This window comes from Oculina patagonica, chromosome 4 (assembly GCF_052425735.1).
Source record: "Oculina patagonica isolate OP01 chromosome 4, crgOcupat, whole genome shotgun sequence".
Lineage (NCBI taxonomy): Eukaryota > Metazoa > Cnidaria > Anthozoa > Scleractinia > Oculinidae > Oculina > Oculina patagonica.
This window is the reverse complement of record NC_135761.1, coordinates 11,739,729-11,761,898: the sequence shown is the minus strand read 5'-3', so window position 1 is coordinate 11,761,898 and position 22,170 is coordinate 11,739,729. Positions and strand designations below refer to the sequence as shown.

Genomic DNA, 22,170 nt, shown 5'->3' with positions numbered 1-22,170 from the left:
TCTTCGTTTTCGTATATATGGGTCTTCGTTTTCGTACGGGTCTTCGTTTTCGTATGTGTACCACGTGTACCACGCGACATAAGTATAATAGTCGTCCATCATTACCCATCCCTTCCCGATCTCTGTAAGAATAAATTAAAAAGCAAGAGAATATCGATGGTTTATATCATCGCTTACTAATTCTCCTCGCAAATGATTTTGGGAAATTAAATTAGAACCATTACGACTGAACAACTCGCGGCCAATAATTTAAACTCGCCTTGCCAGGATGTCTTTTGCAGCATGCAGTGCAGACTTTTAAATAAATAACTTAAGGTAATTCAATTCAAGTAAACACGTTTGACCCATGTCAATTAGATGTTGCTTTAATTATACTTCCTGTGATACTGAATCTTCATTACAAGCTCAGACAAGTAAAGTTATTTTTAATACATATCAGTAAACACAAGATTCATGTTACACTTTTGTCTGTAAAACTCCGACATAACAGCTTTCTGTCCTTATTACAACGATTAAAACCACAGTAAACTGATCTGTAAGCAGCTCAAAGAGGAAAGAAAACGTCTTCAACATCGGTTTGATATCACAAGTTTGTGGTAGGAGCAGTAACTATGAAACAAGATAAAGAAGAGAAGCAGACAAGCAGAAGACAAACACTGAACAGCTTGTGTTCCGCGTCAGGCTTGTTGTTGTCTGTTGTGTGTTGTATCGCGCTAATTCACGTGGAACTCAGAATACAAGAACATCATCGACTGATATCACACTCAGTAACATTCTGTGATAAGATGGAGACAGAAATCCTTCGAAAACTACAACAGAATTACGGTGAAAGGCAAGTTATGGCTACAGGCCAGTATTGGCAAGCCTCCAAAGGTAAGTTTCGTTATGAAACTGGCATGCATTTGCAATACAGTGCAGTAAACAGTAAGTATAACGTCTTTAACAATAATTGCCCATTATCATGGTGCGAGTCGTCTACATTTACATTTTACCCAGGATTGCATGCCATTTCTCTATAATTTTCCTTAACACAAATGAATAACGAGGCAGGCGGTTTGTTGCTGAAACCTAATCTAATGAAAACGAAAATCTCTTTTACTAGCAAACCTCCAATGTCAAAGAATTAGGATTCACAGTTTCGATTTTAAATAAATAGCTTTAATTTTTCAGGTGAAGAAGATACCATCTCAAGACAAAAACGCTCTTCACCCGATGATTCACAACAGAAATCAATCCTAACAGCCTCTGAAGTACAAGTACTAATCAAGCAAGAACTTAGTCTACTGCAAAACCATGTCTGTGCTAAAGATCACACGCTCTGCCGCACAGGACCAAAAGGTAACACGGGAAGACGAGGAAGACCTGGAACCCGAGGGAAACCAGGTACCCCTGGGAGACCCGGTTCAAGCGGACCTCCTGGTAAACATGGACCTATAGGAGCTCAAGGACCAATGGGCATAAAGGGAGATATTGGAGTGCCGGGAGAACCCGGTCCCGTGGGACCTAGAGGCCCGCCGGGTATGAAAGGCGTCAAAGGTGAACCGGGCCAGTCCATCTCGGCTCCATCTCTGCTGCAGCGTCCTGTTGGAATGACAGTCAATGAAAGTCAGGCAGCCATCTTGAAATGTACAGCAGATGGTAATCCAAGTCCAAAAGTCACGTGGTCTAAGCTGAATTCGTCGCTTTCTGTGGATCGTCACGCGATAGAGTCCAGTGGCGCTCTGATTGTGAAGGACGTTAGACCTGGAGACGGCGGAGTTTACAGCTGCAGAGCAGAAAATTTGCTAGGACAAGTGAATGCCTCGGCGAAATTAACTGTTCAATGTAAGTATCTTAATTTATGTATTTACAGTTAAGGAGTAGAGCTGGATGTTGTAAAACATAAAACGTTTGACATAGTAGCTGTCAGCTAATGATGATTTGGCAAAAATATGATATAAGAACGTGATCAAAAATGAATTGGAATATGCCTGACCAAGAGAGGTTACAACAGCAGTGAAAATTAAGAAGTAAAAAGAGTTTGTTTGGACAAATCATCTTATTTTCTATTTTTACCATAGTTCCTCCCGAAATTTCATTGTCGTCCAATCGATTGATGGCTGAAGAGAAACAAAACGTCACCATCGCCTGCACTGCTTCTGGTCAGCCGCTTCCTCGTATCACGTGGTCTAAAGCAGTTAGTAGTTTGCCTGAAGACCGAACTGAAATAATGAATGAAACCCTGACAATCTACAGTGTGACACGAAAGGACGCTGGAATATACATTTGTAAGGCAGAAAATATTCTGGGATCAGCAGCAGATATCGCTCAACTGACGGTTTTCTCTCGTTCACGGTTCAAAGTCCGTCCTCCTCTAGAGGTGACTCCCTCTATGGTTGGTTCTAGTGTACATCTTCCGTGTGTGGCTGAGAGTGACCTGAGAACTACAATCAGTTGGACAAAGGATGGCAAGTCTTCACTTCCTGTAGAGTCCAACGTTCTTCTGAACGGAACACTGATTATTCCAAACATCAAAAAATCACACGAAGGATCTTACACCTGTAGAGCGACTAATGCTCTGACAACAATAGAAGCTAAAGTCCAAATTAATTCTCCGTTTACTACGCCTTCCAGTTGTTCTGTGATCAGAAAATATGTCAGCAGTGTAAGCGGAAGCTACGTCATTGATCCAGATGGCGTGGGAGGCCTGGCATCATTCACAGTTTACTGCGACATGAATGACAAGAATGGAGTCGGTGTGACAGTGATAAGTCACGACAGTGAAAGCAGAACATTGGTGAATGGATGCTACCCTCAAGGCTGTTACTCGCGTGACATTCACTACACAGGATCAAGTCTCTCCCAGCTTGCAAGTCTCACCAGAGTCTCCTCACACTGTGAACAGTTTATCAAGTATGAGTGCTATCATTCAAGGCTTCTCGAGGATGGAATGGCATGGTGGGTGTCACGTGATTTTAGTAAGATGACGTACTGGGGCGGAGCTTCACCTGGCAGTGGTAAGTGCGCATGCGGGAAAACCAACTCATGTGCAGACTCTAGTTATGGTTGTAACTGTGATAAGAATGATTATGTATGGCGTGAAGACAGCGGTCTCCTCACTGACAAGACACAGCTGCCAGTTAAACAGCTGAGGTTTGGCGATACAAGTGGGTCTGCCCAAGGCTACCACACACTGGGAAAACTGAAATGCTATGGCATTGCGTAAAAAAAAATTAAAATGTTTTTTCTATAAAGATCCAGTTGTTTTAAAAAAACATTTTTTTAAATCTTTTTCTCTAAAGATCCAGTTGTTGGATCTTTAGAGAAAAATAGTTTTGATAACTGGGCTAATGAATTTGCAAGAAAGTAATAAACAAACTGAATCGTAACCTAACTGTATCATGTGAAGAAACTGTTATTTCCTCTAATTTTTTTCCGAGCGTTTTGTTCTAAAGAAATTAAAGCGAGCAGGTTGGAAAAAGTGTAGACGGTGTAAATTCACCGCGATATGCGCAAATACGGCCTGGCTTTTCCCGGCGATGATCAGCTCCCAGGGTTGAGCACAGTGGGACACAAAGATAATTGATAACTGAGGCGGCCTCCCCTTTAAGCCTGGTGGTTTCTAGGAGGTCTCTCCGCCTTACCATTATTAGTCTCTACTGTTATATCACTGTTATATTGCTAATAAATGATGATGATGTTGTTGTTGTTGATGATGATAATTAGTAGACACAAAAGCAAGGCAACGAGTTTGGGGCAAAATATCAATTTGTTGAAAACTGCGGGCTAACAAATTGAACCTAGGGAGGGTAGGGAGGGTAAAACTAGCGAGGAGAAACCACAACTGACCTTTGAGACGACGCTGAACTTGATATAACCGAGGAGAAACTTGACTCGGGTGTGAAAAGACATGAACCACGCTAAGGGGGTGTGTCACAAATTAAGCGTTTTGACAAAGCCAAAACCACCAGATGATGATGATGATGATGATAATACGTTAGATGCATGTCATTTGTTTGAATTAACATACTGAGAGCGTTTTGGGAGAGTAAATCAGAAAACATTTATTGTAATTGCTGTTTTCTTCTTTGAATAAACTTTCTCATCATTGTTTCATGTTACTGACTTAGAATTTCCTTATTATTACTGTTACTCAGGTATGAAGGAAAATCAAACTAAAGCCCGGGCCAAATGTGAATGAGAGTTGATGAGAGTTTAAACTCTTGCTCTCGTTTAGCTTGAAACTCTCACGCACTCTCATCGACTCTCATGCGCTCTCGTCGACTTTCAACCAAATTGTTCGTTTTGACCCTTTTATGACGAGTATCAGCAGAAGGTGTACCACGTGACATAGGTATAATAGTCGTCCATCATTTATCCATCGCTCCCTCTTCTCTGCCAAAATAAAAGAATGCAGATGATGGTTGATACAATCTTTGACTTACTTTCGTAACATATTTAAAGAAATGAGTTAGAACCAACAAACAAGTGTAAGATTTTTGTAAATAGCGTGAAATAATAAAAATCTGAAATCTAAAGCCCTACACGGAGGCTTTTAAATTAATTCAATTCTAGAATACGTTTGACCCCTGTCAATAGGATGATAAGATAATTATACTTTCTGTGATACTGAATCTCCATTACAAGCTCAGACAAGTAAAGTTATTTTTACTGCATGTTACATCATATCAGTCAGCACAAGCTTCGTGTTACACTTTCATAAGTGAAGCTCGGACACGACCGTGACACAACAGCTTTTGCGAAGCTTTCTATCGTCTTTACAACGATTAAACCAACAGTGAAAGCAGCTCAAAGAGAAAAGATAACGTCCATAGCATCAGTTTGACATCACAAGTTTGTGGTAGCAGCTGGAACGATGGAACAAGATAAAGAAGAGAAGCAGACGAACAGAAGACAAACACTGAACAGCTTGTGTTCCGCGTCAGGCTTGCTGTTGTCTGTTGTGTGTTGTATCGGTCTAATTCACGTGGAACTCAGAATACAAGAACATCATCGACTGATATCACACTCAGTAACATTCTGTGATAAGATGGAGGCAGAAATCCTTCAAAAAGTACAACAGAATTACGGCAGATGGCAAGTTATGGCTACAGGCCGCCATTGGCAAAGGACCAAAGGTAAGTTTCGCCATTTTAGTACAGTAGACAGTATAACTATATTTAAGCATAATTTCTTCGATAATTATTTCCAATTATTGTGATGCGAGTCGTCTACACTAAACCCAACATGCCATTTCTTTACAATTTTTCTGTATACGCATAAAAAACGAAATAACGATGGTGACGGTATGTTGCTGAAACCTGATCTAATAAAACTGAAATCTCATTTACTCGTAACCATCGAATGTCAAACAATCAGGATTCACAGTTTACAAGTTTTTAATCTAATTTTTCAGGAGAAGAAGAGATCATCTTAAGAAAAGAACGTTCTTTGCCCGATGATTCACAACAAAAATCAACCCTAACAGCATATGAAGTACAAGTACTGATCAAACAAGAACTTGGTCTGCTGCAAAACCAAGTCTGTGCTAAAGATCACACGCTCTGCCGAACAGGACCAAAAGGTAACACGGGACGGCGAGGAAAACCTGGAACCCGAGGAAGACCAGGTCCCCCAGGGAGAACCGGGTCAAACGGACTCCCCGGTAAACATGGAACCGAGGGAAACTAGGTCCCCAAGGGAGACCCGGATCAAGCGGACCTCCTGGTAAACATGGACCAATAGGAGTTCAAGGACCGATGGGCATAAAGGTGGATATTGGAATGATGGGAGACACCGGTCCCGTGGGACCTAGAGGCCCGCCGGGTATGAAAGGCGTCAAAGGTGAACCGGGCCAGTCCATCTCGGCTCCATCTCTGCTGCAGCGTCCTGTTGGAATGACGGTCAATGAAAGTCAGACAGCCATCTTGAAATGTATAGCGGATGGTAATCCACGTCCAAAAGTCACTTGGTCTAAGCTGAATTCATCGCTCCCTGTTGGTCGTCACGTGGTAGAATCCAGTGGCGCTCTGATTGTTAAGGACGTTAGACCTGGAGACGAAGGAGTTTACAGCTGCAGAACTGAAAATTTGCTGGGAGAAATAAATGCTTCGGCGAAATTAACTGTTCAATGTAAGTAGCAGAATGTGATATTGTCATCAGTTATTGGGAAATATGATTATGATATGACAATCTTACCACAGGGATCAACACTGACCTGTGTTCTAACTGACTAAGTCCCATCAACATAATATTTCAAGTTGTTATACACCTTTTCAAGAAAGGCTACAACAGAAGTGAAAATAAAATGTAACAAAAGTGTGTTTGGCAAAATCATCAAAATTTCTCTATTTCTCGATAGTTCCTCCTCATCTTTCACTATCATTCAATCGATTGATGGCTGAAGAGAAGCAAAACGTCACCATCGCCTGCACTGCTACTGGTCAGCCGCTTCCTAGTGTCACGTGGTCCAAGTCAGTTGGTAGTTTGCCTGAAAACAGAACTGAAGTGATGAATGGAACCCTGACAATCTACAGTGTGACAAAAAAGGACGCTGGAATATACATCTGTAAGGCAGAGAATATTCTGGGATCAGCAACAAACACTGCTCAAGTAGTGATATTCTCTCCTCTGCGGTTCAAAGTCCGTCCTCCTCAAGAGGTCTCTCCCGCTATGTTTGGTTCAAGTGTTTCTCTACCGTGTGTGGCCGAGAGTGACCTGAGAACTACAATCACTTGGACCAAGGATGGAAAGTCTTCACTTCCTGTAGAATCCAATGTTCTACTGAATGGAACACTGGTTTTTGAGAAGATAAAGAAATCACATGAAGGATCTTACACCTGTAGAGCGACTAATGCTCTGACAACAATAGAAGCCAGAGCAAACATCAATTCTCCTGTTACTGCGCCTTCCAGTTGTTCTGTGATCAGAAAATATGTCAGCAGTGTAAGCGGAAATTACGTCATTGATCCAGATGGCGCGAGAGGCCTGGCACCATTTACAGTTTACTGTGACATGAACGACAAGAATGGAGTCGGTGTGACAGTGATAAGTCACGACAGTGAAAGCAGAACATTGGTGGATGGATGTCACTCTCGAGGCTGTTACTCGCGTGACATTCAGTATACAGGAGCGAGTCTGTCCCAGCTTGCAAGCCTCACCAGGGTCTCCTCACACTGTGAACAGTTTATCAAGTATGATGTTATGGTTCTGTTATGTTGGGGTACGGGGTATATGCCTGGTGGGTGTCACGTGATTCCAGTAAGATGACGTACTGGGGCGGAGCATCACCTGGCAGTGGTAAGTGCGCATGCGGGATGACAAACTCATGTGCAGACTCCAATTATGGTTGTAACTGTGATAAGCAAGACGGAGTATGGCGTGAAGACAGCGGTCTCCTCACTGACAAGACACATCTGCCAGTTAAACAGCTGAGGTTCGGAGATATAGGCAGTTGGAACCAAGGTTACCACTCACTCGGAAAACTAAAATGCTATGGTACAGCGTAAAAGAACATGTTAATTTGTTGTTGTCTCAATTTATTGCAAGCCCACTTGAAATAATGATGATAGTCAATATGCTTAAGTTAAGTAGCAACAGATATCGAAAAAACCGGAAATTTAAAATATAAAAAGAAGCTTTAGTGATGTTCCAGGTTAAATTTTTATCGAATTAAAAGGACATTAACAATTTTTTACTTACGACACTATATTTTTTTCATAGAGTTATACTCAGTCCCAATTATAGCATCTAGTTTGTAAAATTCGTAACACTGAATAACTAACTTTTTGACACGTTAAAAAGTACAAAGAATGTGTCATACAGTAGCGTAAGAATTTGTTATATGAAGTAATAACTACATGTAATCATCATGGCAAATTGGCGTCTAGTTTAGTTTGGTGCTTTTCATGTCGTTAAAAAGACGCGTTATCTACATAGCCACAGACATGAAACAAAGGCACCTAAGAGCGTTTAAGGAGGTAACGTGACCGGTGGTTAATTTAGGCCGCAGGTGTTGTAATCCAAAGGTCCCGTGTTCAACCCCTCCACACTGCCTGCCACTAGCTGGATTTGTTTTCGGCCGTCCATAGTTCAAATTCTTGGTCACGCTTAGTATATAGCTAACTGGTCTGCCTCCCGCCAGTTGGGATTTTTTTTAACTATGTTATGTTCATTTAAAACGTTTTTTCCTCTGTCTTAGTGGCAATGCCCGTAAACTAGCTCGAAGTTAAGTGCATGACCACTATAAAAACAACTTTTTAAATACAACATTAACAACCGGCTGTGAGCTTAACAGTTGAGGTTTCCTATACCTGATTATGACATCTGAACGATCCTGATAAACTAGTATGTTAATATGAAAGCCAAGCTTTGAGCTAGTTACCAAAAGGATTTATTTCTATGCCTGTTGTCCCAAAGACTAGATCTTCACAGTAAAAGATATTTGATAGCTCCGCTAATGAACTTGATAGAAAGCTAGAAACTGTTATTTTCTTTAGAGTATTTCTAGCGTTTTGCTTAAAAGAATTAAAAAAGAACAGGTTTACTGAGGAAGTGTAGACGGCGTATTAGTCTAAGATCTAACTTAAGTCAAAAACTCAGCTGAAGAAAGCTGATTTACAAATTCGCCGAGATATGCGCAAAATCGCTATGGTTTGCCCCAAACGATGCTCTGTTCCCCTCAGATGGGGGCCGTCAGATGCATGTAATTCGTTTGACTTCACAAGACTAAGAGCCTTATTATAGGGAGAGTAGATCAGAACACATTTATTGTAATTGCTTTTTTTCTTCTTTCAATAAACTTTCTTCTTATTATTGTTGCATGTTACTGTCTTTTATTACCGTATTTCTACTTTCACTAGTGTAGAGAAAATCAATCTAAGCGGCTGGAGGCGTTTCAGTAGTGAACCACTTTAATATTCACCGTAAAATTATTACATCACTGAAATCGTTACTCAGCTGAATCACGCTAAACAAGATGTACGTGCAAGGGAAGTTTGACACTTTCATGACTAGTATCACCATAAGGTGTACCACGTGACAAAGGTATAATACCATAGTCGTCCATCGTTTCCCCACCCCTCCCCAAGCTCTGTAAGAAAACAAAAGAATACCAATGGTTTATATCATCGCTGACAAATTTTTCTCACTAATGATTTTGGAAAATCAATTAGAATCATTGCGACTAGACAACTCCAGATCAACAATTTAAAATTAAACTCGCCTTGCCATGGGATCTTTCGCAGGATTCTGTGCACAAGTTTAAATAAAAAAACTTAAGGCGGGTGTTAATTCAATTCATGTTTTATAATACGTTTGACCCATGTCATAAGATAATACCATTATACTTCCTGTGTAACTGAATCTCCATTACAAGCTCAGACGAGAAAAGGTATTTTTACTTTATATCAGTAAACACAAGATTCATGTTACACTTTCGTCGGTGAAACTCGGACACAACAGCTTTTTCTATCGTCTTTTCACCGATTAAACCCGCAGTGAACTGATCTGTAAGCAGCTCAAAGATGAAAGTAATCGTCTTTTAAAAGCATCAGTTTGATGTCACAAGTTTGTGGTAGGAGCTGTAACGATGAAACAAGATAAAGAAGAGAAGCAGACGAATAGAAGACAAACACTGAACAGCTTGTGTTCCGCGTCAGGCTTGCTGTTGTCCGTTGTGTGTTGTATCGCACTAATTCACGTGGAACTCAGAATACAAGAACATCATCGACTGATATCACACTCAGTAACATTCTGTGATAAGATGGAGACAGAAATCCTTCGAAAAGTACAACAAAATTACGACAGATGGCAAGTTATGGCTACAGGCCGCAATTGACAAGGCACCAAAGGTGAACATTTTTCCGCCATAGGCCATTTTAAACAAATAAAATGGCCTATGAAAAGGGTATTTGCAATAGTATACGTCCTTCTATAATCATTTTGACAATTAATATTGTGGACCTTGCTAATCGTCTTTACCCAGGGATGCCTGTCATTTATCTTTAGTGTATTTTCCTCCAAAACAAATGAATGCGAAATAAGGTGGCTGAAGCTGTGTTGCTGAAACCCACTCTAATGGGAAAGAAACATAACAGCCATTATATGACCTTATATGTCAAAAATGGTTCATAATTTACGATTATGAATAAAAAGCTTTAATTTTTCAGGCGAAACAGAGAATATTTCAAGACAAAAACGCACTTCACCTAATGATTCACAACAGAAATCAATCCATCTATGCTGCAGCGTCCTGTTGGAATGACAGTCAATGAAAGTCAGACAGCCATCTTGAAATGTACAGTAGATGGTAATCCAAGTCCAAAAGTCACGTGGTCTAAGCTGAATTCATCTCTTCCTGTGGGTCGTTACGTGGTAGAGTCCAGTGGCGCTCTGATTGTGAAGGACGTTAGACCTGGAGACGACGGAGTTTACAGCTGCAGAGCTGAAAATTTGCTGGGACAAGTGAATGCCTCAGCGAAATTAACTGTTCAGTGTAAGTAGCTGAATTTATGTATTTTATTGTAAAACATTAAGCGTTTGATGTAGCTGACGGTCAGCTGAAGATGTTGTGATAGAGATTTGAAAAAAGACGACATGAGAACATGACTAAACAGGAATTTCAGAAGAACTTCGATCAACGCTAAAAATATCTTTAGTTCTGTGTTTAAATTGACTACTTTTCATTAAAAAGCCAATAATATTTGAAGTTGGAATATGACTGTCCAAGAGAGGTTACAACAGCAGAGAAAATAAAATGTAACACAAGTTTGTTTGGAAAAATTATCTTAATCAACTAATCATCTAATCTTTTTCTCGTAGTTCCTGCTGAACTTTCATTGTCATCAAATCGATTGATGGCTGAAGAGAAACAAAACGTTACCATCGCCTGCACTGCTACTGGTCAGCCGCATCCTTATACCGCCTGGTGCAAGTTAGTCGGTAGTTTGCCTGAAGACAGAACTGAAGTGATAAATGGAACCCTGAAAATCTACAGCGTGACAAGAAAGGACGCTGGAACATACATTTGTAAGGCAGAAAAGTATTCTGGGGTCAGCTACTGATACTGCTCTTGTTGTGGTCTTCTCTCGATTGCGATTCAAAGTCCGTCCTCCTCAAGAGGTGACTCCATCTTTGTTTGGTTCTAGTGTTCAACTACCTTGTGTTCCCGAGAGTGACCTGAGAACTACAATCAGTTGGACAAAAGATGGCAAGTCTTCACTTCCTGTAGAGTCTAATGTTTTACTTAATGGAACACTGGTTTTTCTGAAGATCAAAAAATCACACGAAGGATCTTACACCTGTAGAGCGACTAATGGTCTTTCAAAAATTGAAGCCAAAGTTAAAATCAATTCTCCAGTTATTGCGCCTTCCAGTTGTTCTGTGATACGAAAAGATGTCAGCAGTGTAAGTGGAAATTACGTCATTGATCCGGATGGCGCGGGAAGTCTGGCACCATTCACAGTTTACTGCGACATGAGTGACAAGAATGGAGTTGGCGTGACAGTGATTAGTCACGACAGTGAAAGCAGAACGTACGTGAATGTTATAGCGGTCGTGGTAGTTACTCACGTGACATTCATTACACAGGTGCAAGTCTGTCTCAGCTTGCAAGTCTCACCAGAGTCTCCTCACACTGTGAACAGTTTATCAAGTACGAGTGCCATCACTCAGTAATATTGAGCTATGGGGTATATGCCTGGTGGGTGTCACGTGATTCTAGTATGATGACGTACTGAGGCGGAGCGTCACCTGGCAGTGGTAAGTGCGCATGCGGGATGACCAACTCATGTGCAGTCTCCAGTTATGGTTGTAACTGTGATAAGAATGACTATGTATGGCGTGAAGACAGCGGCCTCCTCACCGACAAGACACATCTGCTAGTTAAACAGCTGAGGTTTGGCGATACAGGCAGCAGCAACGAGCAAGGTTACCACACGCTGGGAAAACTAAAGTGCTATGGCATAGCATAAAGGAACATTTTAATTTGTTGTTCTCTCAATTTATTGCAAGCCCAGTATTTGAAATAATGATGATAGTCAATATGTTTTCAGTTAAGAAGCAACATATATCTAAAAACGGGAAATTGAAAATATAAAATAAAAGCTTCATGAATGTTTCAGGCTAAAAATTTTATCGAATTAAAAAGAATTAAACATTTATTTACTTCCGATATTATATTTTTTCATAGAGTTGTACTCAGTCCTAATTATAGCATCGAGTTCTTTATTCGTAACACTGAATAACTAACTTTTTTGACACGTTTAAAAGTACAAAGAATGTGTCATACAATAGCGTAAAAATCTGTTATATAAAGTCATTACTACATGTATCATGGCAAATTGGCGTCTAGTTATGTTTGGTGCTTTTCATGTCGTTAAAGAGACGCGTTATCAACATAGTCGGTACATAGCCACAGACATAAAATAAAGACGCGTCAGAGCGTTTGAGGAGGCAACGTGGCCGGTGGTTAATTTAAGGCGCTGGTGTTGTAACCCGTAGGTCCCGGGTTCAACCCCTCCACCCTGCCAGGCCACTAGATTGATTTGTTCTCGGTCGTCCCGAGTTCAAAGCCGTGGTCACGCTTGGTATATAGCCAACTGGTCTGCCTCCTTCCAGTTAAAATTTTTAACTATGTTATGTTCATTAAAACGTTTGTTTCCTCTGTTTTAGTGGCAATGCCTGTAAACTAGCTTTTTCGAAGTTAAGTGCATGACAACTATAAAAACAACCTCTACATCAATTACAACCGGATGTGAGCTTAACAGTTGAGGTTCCCTATACCTGATTATGGCATCTGATCGATCCTGATAAATTGTCCATATGAAAGCCAAGCTTTGAGCTAGGTATCAAAAGGATTTTATTTCTATGCATGTTGTCCCAAAGACTGGATCTTCACAGTAAAATATATTTGATAGCTCAACTAATGAACTTGGTAGAAAGCTAAAAACTGTTATTTTAAAAATGCTAAAATTGCAGTCAGGGATTGACATCTTAATATAAAATTTGTGCTTGACTTATGCTAACGTTAGAACAACGTTAACAAAACTTTATTTTACGTGTTTTTAACTTAAGCACAAGTCAGTGTTATTTTCCTTAGAGTTTTTTTAGCGTTTTGCTTTAATAAAGTCAAAACGAGCAGGCTCAAGGAAGTGTGTACAGTATGTGACCCTAAATCCGGACCCTTCATCGTGCATTTTCCGATAGGAAACAAAGTTTTAATAAAACCGAACCTTTCCAAAGATTTCTTGATCTGTTTTCTGTCTTAACTTTGCTCGAAGGCTTTCCTGCTGGCCGTGAAGTCGAGAATTTCAAGTCGACTTGAAGGTAGGTGAAGTTTGTTTTCGCGTTGTTTATTTGTTCATGGCGCCTCAAATTAACTGGTTTTCTTTACATTCCTGAATATCCAAAATGAGCACGCTAAAATTTTGATTGATTGATTGACCGCTTGAGTTTCCGTCCAAAGTAACGAATTAAAATTTCTAAGTAATTTTCCTGACTAGGTCCTTGGTCCGGACACTGACGGCAACCAAATACAACTTCAAACGTCTCAAGGTGGCAGCTAAATAATACTGAAAGAATAAGAGTCTAGCAAAAGTTACACCTTTCGTTTGAATTCTAAGGCATAATAAACTTCATCATTTACAACAGTAAAACTAAAACGAGAAAATTAATTCAAACTTTGCAAATCACGCTTATCATTGTGATAAGCGCTTTAGTTTATATTCACTGTACTTCTTGATGAGATGAAATAAAGCTCTCTTCCTTAAAATTTTTATTTCATTTTTCTGAATTTCACTTAAACATATTACAAATGTGCAAGAAGCTTCTTTAGATTACATTTTGAACAATTGTTGCGTACATTTTGCGTGCTGTCCGGACCAAGGACCCGCTGTCCGGACCAAGGGCAGTCAAACCGAACCACCGTTTTCGATATTGCAGAGTAAACGAGGAGTAAGCACAGAAGCTGTTGTCTTTTCACATGTTAGCTGGATGACAAATTACATGACAAATCTCAGCTCTCTGCTCTTCTTTTAAGCTGAGAAATACACGTTCGCGTCTTTTTCGTCCGGACCAAGGGCCACATACTGTACGGCAGTATTAGACTAAGATCTAATTGTTAATTAGACTACGAGCCCAAGTTTTCTATGAGCGAATAGTCAACGAGGCGCACTAATTGTTTTAGTAGAAACTCTTAAAGGACTGCAGTCCAAAAACCTACAATTTTACGTATTTATTAAGCCAAAAGTGAAGGAAAATTAATCTTTAAATAAGCAACGAGCGCGCGATCGTTTTCTATCGGCGATTATAGTTCACCACTAAATTTTCTCCGATTCTGATTGGTTTAAATTAAACACGTGACGCGATAGTGCCCGTCCGCGGAGGGCACTATCAGCCCATAGTGCCCTCCTGTGAAAAATGCCCGGATCGATAGTGCCCGCCAAAAAAAAAAAAGATAGTGCCCGCCCGTGACTGTTTTTTGTAAACAAGCTGCCTGCAAACAAAAAAACCCAACCAAATTCTCTGCATTTAGTGGGTTTCTCGTCTTTCGGCTTTCAATTGAGTTTTCTATCCTCAAAAGTAGACTAAAATAATTCACGATGCTTGTTTTTATATGTGCGCGCGGAAGAAAATTTTGTGGCGAACAATAAAGACAATAGACTGTTTCTGTCTCGGAACTATCGGTCTGATAGTTGCCCCTTGGAAATTTGATGTTCTTAAAACTAGCATATTTGCCCTCGAAGCTTCGCTTCTCGGGCTAATATTTGTTTTAAGAACATCAATTTTCCGCGGGGCAACTATCAGCCGATAGTTCCTCGACAGAAACACTCTATTGTTAAAATAGAAAACAGTGGGAGAACCAATCAGATTCGCGGATTTTCAATAGAACACTGCTGAGTTTCTGCTAACGTCAGTTAACAAGTCAGCTAAACAAAGCTGATTTTCAAATTCACCGGGATATGCGCAAAAACACCATGGTTTGCCCCGGCGATGCTCTGTTCCTGGGGTGGAGTGCAATATGACACGACAATACGTCAGAAACATGTAATTCGTTTGACTTCCGGCATGACTGTGAGCCTTATTAGAGTAGATCAGAACACATTTATTGTAATTGCAATTTCCTTCCTTTAATAAACTAACTCCTCATTATTGTTGCATGTTACTGACTTTTATTACCAAATTTTTACTGTTACTAGTGTAGAGAAAGTTAAACTAAGCGACTGAAGGCGTTTTAGTAGTGAACTAATTGTTTATTTTGATTCTCCTAAATGACACCTTTAAATTATTACATCACTGAGATCGTGACTCAGCTGCATCACACTTAGCAAGATGTGCTTGCAAGGGAAAACCAAATTGTTCCTATTGGCCCTTTTCAGACGGGAATCAGCAAAAGGTGAACAACTTGACATAGATATAATAGTCGTCCATCATTACCCACCCCTCCCCTTTCTCTGCAAGAAAGCAAAAGAATACTAGTAGTTTATATAATCGCTGATGACTTTGGGAAATAAATTAGAACCATTACGTATGAACAACCCGAGGTCAACAATACAAACTCGCCTTGCCAAGGGATCTTTCGCAGTATGCTGGGCAGACTTTAAATAAATAACTTAAGGTGTAAATTCAATTAAAGTAAAATACGTTTGACCCATGTCAATTAGATGATACTTTAATTATACTTCCTGTGAAACTGAATCTCCATTACAAGCTCAGACAACTTTAGTTATTTTTACTTCATATCAGTAAACACAAGATTCATGTTACACTTTCATCCGTGAAACTCGGACATAACAGCTTTCTATCGTCTTTACACCGATTAAACCCACAGTGAACTGCTCTGTAAGCACCTCAGAGAGTAACGAGTACGTCTGCAGCATCAGTTTGATATCACAAGTTTGTGGTAGTAGCTGTTACGATGATACAAGACAAAGAAGAGAAGCAGACGAACAGAAGACAAACACTGAACAGCTTATCTTCCGCGTCAGGCTTGCTGCTGTCTGTTGTGTGTTGTGTCGCGCTAATTCACGTGGAACTCAGAATACAAGAACATCATCGACTGATATCACACTCAGTAACATTCTGTGATAAGATGAAGACACAAATCCTTCGAAAAGTACAACAAAATTACGGCAAATGGCAAGTTATGGCTACAGGTCGCCATTGGCAAGGGACCAAAGGTGAGCATTGTTTCGCCATGAAACGGGTTTTTGCAATAGTATACCTTCTTCTTTAATCATTTTGACAATTAATTTTGTGCAACTTGCTCGTCGTTTTTGTCCAGGGGTGCCTGTCATTTCACAGCTTTAGTGTATTTTATCCCGAAACAAATGAATGCTAAATAAGATGACTGAAGCAGTGTTGCTGAAACCCAGTCTAATAGAAACAGAAATCTCTGCTAAAAGGTTGTATTATTGCATCATAGCAACCGTTAATTGACAAGGAATGGTTTGCAGTTAATTACAATTTTGAATAAAAAGAACTATTTTTTTAGGTAGAGAAGAGAAAATTTCTAGGCAAAAACGCTCTTCACCTGATGATTCACAACAGAAATCAACCCTAACAGCGTCTGAAGTACAAGTACTGATCAAACAAGAACTCGGTCTGCTGCAAAACCAAGTCTGTGCTAAAGATCACACGCTCTGTCGCACAGGACCAAAAGGTAACACGGGAAGACGAGGAAGACCGGGAACCCGAGGGAAACCAGGAACCCAAGGGAGACCCGGATCAAACGGACCTCCTGGTAAGCATGGGCCAATCGGAGCTCAAGGACCGACGGGCATAAAGGGGGATATTGGAATGCCGGGAGATCCCGGTCCCATGGGACCTAGAGGCCCGCCGGGTATAAAAGGCGTCAAAGGTGAACCGGGCCAGTCCATCTCGGCTCCATCTCTGCTGCAGCGTCCTATTGGAATGACAGTCAATGAAAGTCAGACAGCCCTCTTGAAATGTACAGCGGATGGTAATCCAAGCCCCAAAGTCATGTGGTCTAAGCTGAATTCACCGCTTACTGTGGGTCGTCACGTGGTAGAGTCCAGTGGCGCTCTGATTATGAAGGACGTGAGACCTGAAGACGACGGAGTTTTCAGCTGCAGAGCTGAAAATTTGCTGGGACAAGTGAATGCCTCGGCAAAATTAACTGTTCAATGTAAGTAGTTGAATTTATGTAGTAAACGGTTTAGGAGTATAGACATGATGTTGTAAGCAGGCCGTTCCAAAAAATAAATCATTTGATATAGCATTCTACTAATACGATATGAGAATATTACCAAAAGAGGAATTTAAGAAGAACTTCGAACAACACTAAAACACATCTTAAGTCCGATGTTCTAACTGACTAAGTCCCAACAATAATATTCAAAGTGCGAATACACCTTTCCAAGAAAGGCTACAATAGCAGAGAAAATAAAATGTAACAAAAGTGTGTTTGGCAAAATCATCATAGTTTCTCTATTTCTCGATAGTTCCTCCTCAACTTTCACTATCATCCAATCGATTGATGGCTGAAGAGAAGCAAAACGTCACTATCGCCTGCACTGCTACTGGTCAGCCGCTTCCCAGTATCGCGTGGTCCAAAGCAGTTGGAAGTTTGCCTGAAGACAGAACTGAAGTGATGAATGGAACCCTGACAATCTACAGTGTGACAAGAAAGGACGCTGGAATATACATTTGTAAGGCAGAGAATATTTTGGGGTCAGCAGCAAACACTGCTCTGGTCATGATATTCTCTCCGCTGCGGTTCAAAGTCCGTCCTCCTCAAGAGGTGACTCCTGTGATTGGCTTCGCTGTTCATCTGCTGTGTGTGGCCGAGAGTGACCTGAGACCTACAATCGTTTGGAAAAAAGATGGCAAGCCTTCGCTTTCTGTAGAGTCTAATGTTCTACAGAATGGAACACTGGTTCTTCATAAGATCAAAAAATCACACGAAGGATCTTACACCTGTAGAGCGACTAATGCTCTGACAACAATAGAAGCCAACGTCCAAATCAATTCTCCAGTTGTTGCGACTTCCTGTTTTGTGATAAGGAAATACGTCAGCAGTGTAAGCGGAAATTATGTCATTGATCCAGATGGCGCGGGAGGCCTGGCACCATTTACAGTTTACTGTGACATGAGTGACAAGAATGGAGTTGGCGTGACAGTAATAAGTCACGATAGTGAGAGCAGAACACACGTGAATGGATATAGCAGTGCTGGTAGTTACACACGTGACATCCAATACACAGGAGCGAGTCTCTCCCAGCTTGCAAGTCTCACCAGAGTCTCCTTACACTGTGAACAGTTTATCAAATATGAGTGTTACCATTCAGTGTCAGTGGGTCATGGATATGCCTGGTGGGTGTCACGTGATTCTAGTAAGATGACATACTGGGGCGGAGCATCACCTGGCAGTGGTAAGTGCGCATGCGGGATGACCAACTCATGTGCAGACTCCAGGTATGGTTGTAACTGTGATAAGAATGACAGAGTATGGCGTGAAGACAGCGGTCTCCTCACTGACAAGACACATCTGCCAGTTAAACAGCTGAGGTTTGGCGATACAGGCAGTTGGAACCAAGGTTATCACACACTGGGTAAACTGAAATGCTACGGCATAGCATAAAAGAACATGTTAATTTGTATTGCTCTCAAGTTATTGCAATACCAGTATGATGATCATTATTGTGCTTGGCACACATAGTTTGTAGCATCAGATTTCTGAAAAACCGAAAATTGAAGACATAAAAGAAAAACTTTACTGATGATTCATTTAGCCAAAAATTTTATATCGAATTTAAAAGAATTAGATAACTGGGAAAACATTACTGACGACACTACTTTTTTTCATAGTTACTCAGTCCCAATTTTGGCATCGAGGTTGTTAATTCGTAACAAAAACTTTGACTTTTCTGACACGTTAAAAGTACAATGTGCCATACGCTAGCGTAAACATCTGTTATATGCAGTAATTACTTCATGTAATTATGGCAAATTGGCGTCTAGTTTGGTGCTTTTATTTTCATTTAGTGAGAGGCTCGCTTTATCTAAAATGGCTACAAACATCAAATAGAGATGCGTGAGACTATCGGATGTGAGCTTAAAAGTTGAGGTCCCTTTACCTGATTATGGCATCTGACCAATCCTGATAAACTGTTCATATGAAAGCTCAATTTTTGAGCTAGTTATCAAAAGGATTGATAAGCATAATGAATCAACGACCGGAAAAATTTGATATTTGATAACTGCGCTAATGAATTTGCAAGAAAGTAATAAACATACTGAGATCGTAACCTTACTGTATCATGTATAGAAGTCACTATTTCCCTTCAGTCCATTCCAGCGTTTTGTTCTAAAGAAATCACATGAGCAGGTTGGAGGAAGTGTAGACGGTGTATTAGACTAATATCTAACGTCAGTCAAAAACTCAGTAACTAATTTACAAATTCTCCGGAATATGAGCAATACTACCATGGTTTGCCCTGTCGATGATCATTTCCCAGGCTTGAGTGCAATGAGACACGTCACGAAGATACACCAGATACATTTAATTACCTTGCCTTCAAAATAGGTCAGAAAACATATATTGTAACTGCTCTTTTGTTCTTTAAATAAACTTTCTCCTTATTATTGTTGCTTGTTACTGGCTTTTATTACGGTAATTACTGTTAATGGTATTAAAAAATCAAACTAAGGGGCTGAAGGCGTTACTAGTGAACCACTTCAAATGCTCCTAAATATAAATGCCATCGTAAAATTAGTACATCACTGAAAACGTGACTCCGCTGTGACACGCTTAACAAGATATGTATGCAAGGGAAAACCAAATTGTTCTTTTTGACCATTTTGTGACGAGTAACAGCATAGACCCAGCATAAGGTATACGACGTGACAGAGGTATAATGTAAATAGTCGTCCATCATCCACCCACCCCTCCCCCTTGTCGGCAAGAAAATAAAAGAATGCAGATGGTTTATATAATCGCTGACTTGTTTTTCTCACGTGCACAGATGATTTTGGGACATTACGTCTGAACACCTCGAGGTCAATAATTAAACTCGCCTTGCCAGGAGATCTTTCAGTAGCATGCTGTGCAGACTCAAAAAATTACTTCAATCCTAGTAAATACTTTTTACCCCTGTCAATTAGATAATACTATCATTATACTTTCTGTGATACTGAATCTCCGTTACGAGCTCAGACAAGTAAAGTTACTTTTACTTCATATCAGGTCATGTCAGGTAAAGACAGGATTCATGTTACACATTTAACCGTAAAATTCGGACACGACAGCTTTCTGTCGTCCTTACACCAATCAAACCCACAGTGAACTGATCTGTAAGTAGCTCAGAGAGTTAATAAAACGTCTTTAGCATCAGTTTGATATCACAAGTTTTTGGTAGCAGCTGTAACGATGAAACAAGATAAAGAAGAGAAACAGACGAACAGAAGACAAACACAGAACAGCTTGTGTTCCGCGTCAGGCTTGCTGTTGTCTGTTGTGTGTTGTATCGCGCTAATTCACGTGAAACTCAGAATACAAGAACATCATCGACTGATATCACACTCAATAACATTCTGTGATAAAAAAGTACATCAAAATTGCGGCAGATGGCAAGCTATGGCTACAGGCCGCCATTGGCAAGACTCCAAAAGTAAGTTTCATCATGAAACTCAGGAGCGTACCTGCCTTTACGCGATTTACGCAAGTGCGTACCAGAATTTCCCAGATTTGCTTTTTACATTATAGAAAAAAAGCAAAGGGTGAAGTCCTGTAATATTTCTATCACTGTTCACTGAAGAATGCGCTGGTCATACAATGTACTTGTATTATAGCAGTTATAGTGGTCCGGGAAACCATTAACGGCAATCGGGGGTTTTGCGCTAAAAAGAACAGAAGGTTAGCATTTGAATTGTAACGGAATCTTTGTATCAGGTCTACAAGTATCTAGTTCATTTTTTGTTTTCCTAGAGATTAAGGGAATTTTAGTGTAGTACAACATATATTGCCTTAGAGAAAATATTTACTGAATACCATGTCATTAAAGTGAGGAAAGTTTTCTGAAAACACGTGTTCCAATATAGTAAATAATATAGAAAACTTTGTTTTTCTGGTTGAGAATTAAGGTAACCTCCAGAGTTTAATCTTGACTCCACAAACTCTTTTCAGTCTCAGGGATGCAGGAAATGGCGTTTTAGAGGGTAGTTCGCTACGCTCACTCGTTCGTATTCCAAAGTTTTGCAACTCGTGAATAACAATCCGTACAAAGCACTTTCTATGCTGTAATTACACACTTTTTTTGGCGCAAATCCAAAAAAATGCGTTCGGGGCTTCGCCTGGCTCGCCTGCCGGCTTCGCCATTCTCGCCCCTCACTGTTTTTTTGGATTTGCGTCCAAAACCCTCATATTGCAAGTGTGTCGGGGTTAGATGACAGCCTTTCAACCCATGCACATGTATCTAGGCAAAGGCACCCTTTTAACACTTGTTGAGGACTGTCCTAAAACAAGTGGCCCCCGCCAAGCCCCAAAGAACAGGCGCGCCAGAATTATTTTTCAATTGAACAAATGCTCTTATTGAGTAAACGAAGATGGGAAGAGGGAGAACTGGAGAAATTAACTTGAATGTAAAGAAAAACTTGAAAAGATCTCATGGAAAAGCGTTTACAACATACAAAAAAACAAAAGAAAATGAAAAACAAATAACAATCTTTTTAACAGACGAGCTGATTGAAAAATTAAAAAAATTAGACAGCAGTGTTGTCGCAAACGTTTTAACAAGCTAAACAAAACTTGCACGCTCCGGTGAGTGCATAAATTAAGTTTTCCGCGTATTGCTGCCTCGATGTTGTTGATCTTTTTCAGGCTTTTTTTTTCTTGCAATACAGATTCTTTGGAATTCTATCAGTCGTTTCTCTTGTGGAGTAACTGTTTGTGTTGCCACTTCTTCCAAAAATTGATAAACTCGAGGATTGTGAAGTAAAACACGTTCTGTTGGCGTTTGGCTCGTCATTCTTTATGATATCCAGGTGTTAGCTTGATTTATATACAGAGTAAAGAAAATGACATCATTAAGCTATTTTTAGTGACAATGACTCCAACAAGCTCAATCGCGGCGCTTAAATATTGTTTAACTTTGTTTGCTTTCTGTAACCAATATTATCCCGTTGACTTAGCTTACACGTGTACCAAACCTTTCTAGTGCCTTCTGACACGTG

The 22,170-nt window shown here is 40.2% G+C and overlaps 5 protein-coding genes and 2 pseudogenes across 6 annotated transcripts in view; 6 read left to right on the top strand and 1 right to left on the bottom strand.

Annotated features, from left to right (window-relative positions):
* LOC144651486 (lysophosphatidylcholine acyltransferase 2-like) overlaps positions 1 to 22,170 on the bottom strand; it is a 105,136-nt gene that overhangs the window by 35,394 nt on the left and 47,572 nt on the right. The gene's annotated exons all lie outside the window — the stretch shown is intronic.
* On the top strand, positions 527 to 4,059 carry LOC144651449 (uncharacterized). The gene is made up of 3 exons (XM_078511390.1): positions 527 to 873; positions 1,171 to 1,824; positions 2,061 to 4,059. The coding sequence occupies exons 1-3, from the start codon at positions 612 to 614 to the stop codon at positions 3,203 to 3,205; spliced, it is 2,061 nt and encodes a 686-aa protein (XP_078367516.1). The 5' UTR covers positions 527 to 611; the 3' UTR covers positions 3,206 to 4,059.
* Positions 4,708 to 7,487, top strand: LOC144651448 (uncharacterized; annotated as a pseudogene). Its single transcript, XR_013570318.1, has 4 exons — positions 4,708 to 5,117; positions 5,396 to 5,608; positions 5,671 to 6,111; positions 6,341 to 7,487. The product of XR_013570318.1 is annotated as an uncharacterized LOC144651448 (transcript).
* On the top strand, positions 10,219 to 11,959 carry LOC144651589 (roundabout homolog 2-like). The gene is made up of 2 exons (XM_078511535.1): positions 10,219 to 10,474; positions 10,801 to 11,959. Exons 1-2 carry the CDS (start codon positions 10,219 to 10,221, stop codon positions 11,040 to 11,042), a joined length of 498 nt encoding a protein of 165 aa, XP_078367661.1. The 3' UTR covers positions 11,043 to 11,959.
* On the top strand, positions 11,455 to 11,951 carry LOC144651549 (neurexin-4-like; annotated as a pseudogene).
* The window catches only part of LOC144651472 (uncharacterized), a 28,005-nt gene continuing 21,911 nt past the window's right edge, over positions 16,077 to 22,170 (top strand). Inside the window, exon 1 of the mRNA XM_078511414.1 lies at positions 16,077 to 16,157. Within this exon, the coding sequence (XP_078367540.1) occupies positions 16,124 to 16,157 (34 nt within the window). The 5' untranslated portion in view covers positions 16,077 to 16,123. The remainder of the gene's footprint in view (positions 16,158 to 22,170) is intronic.
* LOC144651524 (contactin-associated protein 1-like) lies at positions 17,034 to 18,609 on the top strand. The gene has a single exon (XM_078511486.1). It carries the CDS (start codon positions 17,477 to 17,479, stop codon positions 18,578 to 18,580), a length of 1,104 nt encoding a protein of 367 aa, XP_078367612.1. The 5' UTR covers positions 17,034 to 17,476; the 3' UTR covers positions 18,581 to 18,609.